The sequence below is a fragment of the Procambarus clarkii genome, chromosome 10, assembly GCF_040958095.1.
Source record: "Procambarus clarkii isolate CNS0578487 chromosome 10, FALCON_Pclarkii_2.0, whole genome shotgun sequence".
Taxonomy (NCBI): Eukaryota; Metazoa; Arthropoda; class Malacostraca; order Decapoda; family Cambaridae; genus Procambarus; species Procambarus clarkii.
The window spans coordinates 15,629,246-15,635,605 of NC_091159.1; the positions used below are offsets into that span (position 1 = coordinate 15,629,246).

The 6,360-nt window shown below is 37.7% G+C and overlaps 1 protein-coding gene across 1 annotated transcript; it reads left to right on the forward strand.

Annotated features, from left to right (window-relative positions):
* The first annotated feature begins 1,124 nt into the window (after positions 1 to 1,124).
* On the forward strand, positions 1,125 to 6,158 carry LOC138363159 (uncharacterized). The gene is made up of 2 exons (XM_069322154.1): positions 1,125 to 1,254; positions 5,668 to 6,158. Exons 1-2 carry the CDS (start codon positions 1,125 to 1,127, stop codon positions 6,156 to 6,158), a joined length of 621 nt encoding a protein of 206 aa, XP_069178255.1.
* Positions 6,159 to 6,360: the final 202 nt, after the last annotated feature.

Below are 6,360 nucleotides of genomic sequence, written 5' to 3' on the forward strand. Positions count from 1 at the left end.
ATTAGGCAAATCGGGCCTTGCATAGTAGGCCGAAAAGGGCATTCTGGCTACTAGGTACGACATATATATATATATTATATATATATATATATATATATATATATATATATATATATATATATATATATATATATATATATATATACAGGGGTACTACCTCTGATGCAATTGTAGGGACTCATAGCCTCGGAGAAGAAAATAAAGAGTACTCAGAGAAGTACTCTGAGTACTAATATATATACATCATCAAGAGAAGTTTGGCTACAGCTGGGTGTCCAGCAGAAAGGGAACCTCAGTTGTGCAGACCTGACAACAGCCACCAACGCCCAGATGGAGTCACCCTGCAGCCATGGAGGGAAGGTAAACAGGTCATATGGGACTACACGTGCGTGTCTACATTGGCTGATACCTATCTACCTCACAGCACAGCTGAGGGAGGCGGGGCGGCCACCTTCAGGAAGACCCAGAAAACTAAGAAGTACAGGGATCTAGAACGTTGTTACAGGTTCGTGCCGATAGGCTCTGAGGCTCTGGGCGCCTGGGGTAAATGTGCACTTAAGTTCCTAAAGGAGGTGGGTGAGGACCTCATTGGGAAAACTAAAGACTCACGAGCGGCCAGTTTCCTGTTCCAGCGCCTCAGTGTCGCAGTTCAGAGGGGAAATGCATGCTGTATCCTGGGTACGCACCCAACCTCCGAGGAGCTGGATGAGGTCTTCGACGAGAAAAATAGATGGTATTGCAGTCTCTTTAGGCAGATGGAATGCCAGTCACATAAAAAAAAAAATAGTAAAAAAGGAAAAAAGGTTAAACTGCAAGTTGTCTTCACAGTGAGGTAAACTGTAGGATAAAGCAGAGGGAAAAACATTTAAAAATACTTTACTTTGATAGAAAAATGAAATTAAACAAATTACAAAACAAAATATCCAGGCTTGGCTCTAATACAAAGTGTGCAAAACAAACAAGATGAACAATCAAATTTACGTTAAATAAAATATGATGCAGGAATACTGTGAGTCAAACTGAATAGCTCTGTTACCACACCGGGGTATGTCAACAGGTCTACTCATCAGAGCACTCAGGAGTAATCTGAACTGTAGTGGGCTAAGTAGCCCTATATATACACGATGGCGGCCGTGCAGATGGCGCTGGTTACTTCTTTAACTATTAACCGGCTCTTAAACTGCTTGTTTCAGATGGGTGTGCTCCCAGCGACCCAGGTGCGAGGTGGGGTGACGGGCCGTGGTGAAGAGGGAGGTGGGGTGACGGGCCGTGGTGAAGAGGGGGGTGGGGTGACGGGCCGTGGTGAAGAGGGAGGTGGGGTGACGGGCCGTGGTGAAGAGGGGGGTGGGGTGACGGGCCGTGGTGAAGAGGGGGGTGGGGTGACGGGCCGTGGTGAAGAGGGGAGACTGGTAGTACTGTCTAGACGTCTGGAAGTAGTTGTTGTTGTTGTTGTTGCTGCAGTACTTTAATATATAGGTGTGGTATGGGTAGAATAGGTGATGATGGAACAGGCCGAATCTCTTCCTAGAGATTTTACCGTGACATTATAATATATATATATATATATATATATATATATATATATATATATATATATATATATATATATGTATATATATATATATATATATATATATATATATATCCCTGAGTGCTCTGTGTTCCCTTCTCTGAGGCTGTGGGTCCCTATAATTACACCAGTGGTGGTACCCCCCTATATATATATATATATATATATATATATATATATATATATATATATATATATATATATATATATATATATATATATGTCGTACCTAGTAGCCAGAACTCACTTACCAGCCTACTATGCAAGGCCCAATTTGCCTAATAAGCCAAGTTTTCATGAATTAATTGTTTTTCGACTACCTAACCTAACCTAACCTAACCTAACCTATAAAGATAGGTTAGGTAGGGTTGGTTAGGTTCGGTCATATATCTACGTTAATTTTAACTCCAATAAAAAAAATTGACCTCATACATAATGAAATGGGTAGCTTTATCATTTCATAAGAAAAAAATTAGAGAAAATATATTAATTCAGGAAAACTTGGCTTATTAGGCAAATCGGGCCTTGCATAGTAGGCTGACAAGTGCGTTCTGGCTATTAGGTACGACATATATATATATATATATATATATATATATATATATATATATATATATATATATATATATATATATATATTTATGATCGATGTTCCCTTCGGGAATCTTAATTTTAAGATGAATAGGAAAACCAGGGATATACTGAACATCTTGTTTCAGATTCTTTACTTTAAAATGCATAACGTTTCGAATACTTCTCGTATTCATCATCAGATCTAAAAGAAAAAACAGAAATCACAATCAAATAACTAGGTAAACAAAGAACTCATACTGAATATAATTGCCTATCAAAGAAAGGAAAATGCTTAAAAAACAAAACACTTAAGCGCACTTAAAGTGATCAATACAAATGAAAACTTATTAACTGTCACATATATAAAAGCTAATTTAAAAATCCATTAGACTTACAAGACTGAAATTTGTAACTACTAAAACAAACCATTCTATTAAACTTACGTGAAGTGATCAGAAGTGAAACTTGATACCTAACACATAGATACTAAACACTATAACAAATATTCATATAATGACTACAAATCTACAAAAAATGTATATAAAATACAAACAGAATAAACGACAACTATAAAGTACTAACCAAAATCTTATAAAAACTCAAATATTAAATAAATTAAATACCAAAAAATGTATTATATATCCTAAATAAAAGATTATAATAATGTACAATGTCAAGACTTGAAATAAGTAAGAAAGGGCAAAGGCATGATAAACTAAACAAAATTATAATAAAATTAAACTACCAGAATGAACTATAAATCAATTTACAGGGCCTACTGTGCACTATACAGTGTACAATTGAACAGCTGAAAGGTTGCTATTTAACAGAGGCCGCAGCTCCTTTATATATATGGACATGGAATACTTATATATAAAGGAGCTGCGGCCTCTGTTAAATAGCAACCTTTCAGCTGTTCAATTGTACACTGTATAGTGCACAGTAGGCCCTGTAAATTGATTTATAGTTCATTCTGGTAGTTTAATTTTATTATAATTTTGTTTAGTTTATCATGCCTTTGCCCTTTCTTACTTATTTCAAGTCTTGACATTGTACATTATTATAATCTTTTATTTAGGATATATAATACATTTTTTGGTATTTAATTTTATTTAATATTTGAGTTTTTATAAGATTTTGGTTAGTACTTTATAGTTGTCGTTTATTCTGTTTGTATTTTATATACATTTTTTGTAGATTTGTAGTCATTATATGAATATTTGTTATAGTGTTTAGTATCTATGTGTTAGGTATCAAGTTTCACTTCTGATCACTTCACGTAAGTTTAATAGAATGGTTTGTTTTAGTAGTTATAAATTTCATCTTGTAATCTAATGGATTTTTAAATTAGCTTTTACATATGTGACAGTTAATAAGTTTCATTTGTATTGATCACTTTAAGTGCGCTTAGTGTTTTGTTTTTTAAGCATTTTCTTTTCTTTGATAGGCAATTATATTCAGTATGAGTTCTTTGTTTACTAGTTATTTGATTGTGATTTCTGTTTTTTCTTTTAGATCTGATGATGAATACGAGAAGTATTCGAAACGTTATGCATTTTAAAGTAAAGAATCTGAAACAAGATGTTCAGTATATCCCTGGTTTTCCTATTATATATATATATATATATATATATATATATATATATATATATATATATATATATATACATACCAAACTTCATAACACATATATGACTGAAACTTCATAAACACATATATTTATGACCGAAAGGGTAAGATTAATGTTTCTTATGTTTTTCTTCACTGTTGAGGGTCGTTGAAAAATGAACTCCAAAGTTCATTTTCACACTTTATTTATGGTCTGACGCCTAGAAGCGTTTCGCAAGACACTTCTTACATTTTCAAAGACAGTTTTACATACTCTGTTGATGCTTATATTCGTTTATGGAGTGATACAGGACACGAATCAATGGGTACATTGCGTGTTTTATCTTCTTATGTGTCGGTTCGGGGTCTTGAAGTGGGTAGAATGTAAGTGTGTGTTAATTGGCTGTTGATTTGCTGGTTTTGACTTTTTGATGTGTAGGGCCTCGCTGATGTCGAGTCTCCTGTTGTCGTTGTATCTATCGATAATTTCTGTGTTGCTTGTTAAGATTTATATGGTGATGCTCTGGTTGTGTGAGGAGATTATATGCTCCTTGATGGAGCCCTGTTGTTTGTGCATTGTTAATCGCCTAGAAATAGACACTGTTGTCTTGCCTATATACTGAGATCTTTGGGGCTAACATTCCCCAAGTGGGCAAGTGAAGGCATAGAAGACGTTGGTTTCCTTCAAGGCGTTCTGTTTGGTGTTTGGAGAGTTCTTCATGAGTAGGTTGACGGTTTTCATGTTTTTGTATTAAATTGTTAATTGTATCTTTTGATTTGTGTGTGTGGGGATAACGTTCATATTAATAATATCTTTCAGGACACTTTCCTCCATTTTATGAGCCGTCGAAAAGAAGTTCCTGTAAAACAGTCTTATAGGAGGTACAAGTGTTGTGTTAGTTGATTCGTCAGAGGTTGCATGGCGTTTCACCTTTATTTTAATGACGTCTTCAACATAACCGTTAGAGAAACCATTGTTGACTAGGACCTGCCTTACCCTTCAGAGTTCTTCATCGACCTGCTTCCAACCAGAGCTGTGAGAGCTCGGTCGACGTAAGCATTGACAACACTCCGCTTGTACCTATCTGGGCAGTCTCTGTTGGCATTAAGGCACTGTTGGCAGTGTCCTGAAATATTTTATTAAGAGGAACGTTATCCCGACAGACACAAATCAGAAGATGCAAATCAGGCGTACGGAGGAAGAGGCGTTCGCCGGAGGAAGAGGCGTTCGCCGGAGGAAGAGGCGTTCGCCGGAGGGAGAGGCGTTCGCCAGAGGGAGAGGCGTAAGCCGGAGGGAGAGGCGTTCGCCGGAGGGAGAGGCATTCGCCGGAGGGAGAGGCGTTCGCCGGAGGGAGAGGCGTTCGCCGGAGGGAGAGGCGTTCGCCGGAGGGAGAGACTGTTTATCAGGGTACATAACTGCCATAATGGACTGTTGTTCAAAGCTTCAAGCATCAGATGGGATGCTTGAAAACTATTCAGACGCAGATTAGCGGCCAGCGAGCAACTCATCCTCAGGCTACGCTCGTCCAAGCTACGGCCGACTGCAAACACATTCGTAAATGTTAACTTTCCATGTAACCAAAAGCGGCATTTTCAAAATTAGTATTAAAATATTATGAATAGATTGATGAGAAACCGAAAATAAAGCATCAAAAGAAAGAAATATTGAAAGGGGAACGCGCCAAGCCATTACGACTATATAACTAAAACATCAAAAGAACAACATACAAAAGTTGTGTTCAAGATTAATAACAGTTTTCGGAATGGTTTATAAATGCTATCATATTACGATATTTGCTCCCTAAGCGTTACCAAATGCTGCATTTGTGTTTACAATAAAGAAATTGATTAACTGTGCCGAATTATATTCAGAGGTGTGTGTGATGAATTTCATCTGGACATCTAACGTCTACCAGTGTTCGTGTCTGGCTTTGTGTTCGTGTCTGGCTTTGTGTTCGTGTCTGGCATTGTGTTCGTGTCTGGCATTGTGTTCGTGTCTGGCTTTGTGTTCGTGTCTGGCTTTGTGTTCGTGTCTGGCTTTGTGTTCGTGTCTGGCTCTGTGTTCGTGTCTGGCTCTGTGTTCGTGTCTGGCTTTGTGTTCGTGTCTGGCTTTGTGTTCGTGTCTGGCTTTGTGTTCGTGTCTGGCTTTGTGTTCGTGTCTGGCTCTGTGTTCGTGTCTGGCTTTGTGTTCGTGTCTGGCTCTGTGTTCGTGTCTGGCTTCGTGTTCGTGTCTGGCTTTGTGTTCGTGTCTGGCTTTGTGTCCGTGTCTGGCTTTGTGTTCGTGTCTGGCTTTGTGTTCGTGTCTGGCTTTGTGTTCGTGTCTGGCTTTGTGTTCGTGTCTGGCTTTGTGTTCGTGTCTGGCTTTGTGTTCGTGTCTGGCTCTGTGTTCGTGTCTGGTGCTACATAGTCGTCCCAGGTTGGTGCCGCCTTTAAATAATTACTTTCTTGTGATCGTGTCTGCTTCAGTATTCAGAATTCAATTTTCTTCTGTTTTTTTCTCGCCTCTGTGACTTTGCTTGTGATTGGCTGTGTCCTAGTTTATTGAAATAATTATTTTTTTGTAATTAAAATATTACTTAACTAGGTAATATTTTTACCTATTATCAAGG

What these genes read in the sequence shown, in the direction of transcription:
- LOC138363159 (XM_069322154.1), top strand. Translation starts at nt 1,125, where the DNA reads ATGGCGGCCGTGCAGATGGCGCTGGTTACTTCTTTAACTATTAACCGG. An exon ending in GGGCCGTGGTGAAGAGGGAG is followed by an intron (nt 1,255 to 5,667) that starts GTGGGGTGACGG and finishes AACGTCTACCAG; the next exon opens with TGTTCGTGTCTGGCTTTGTG.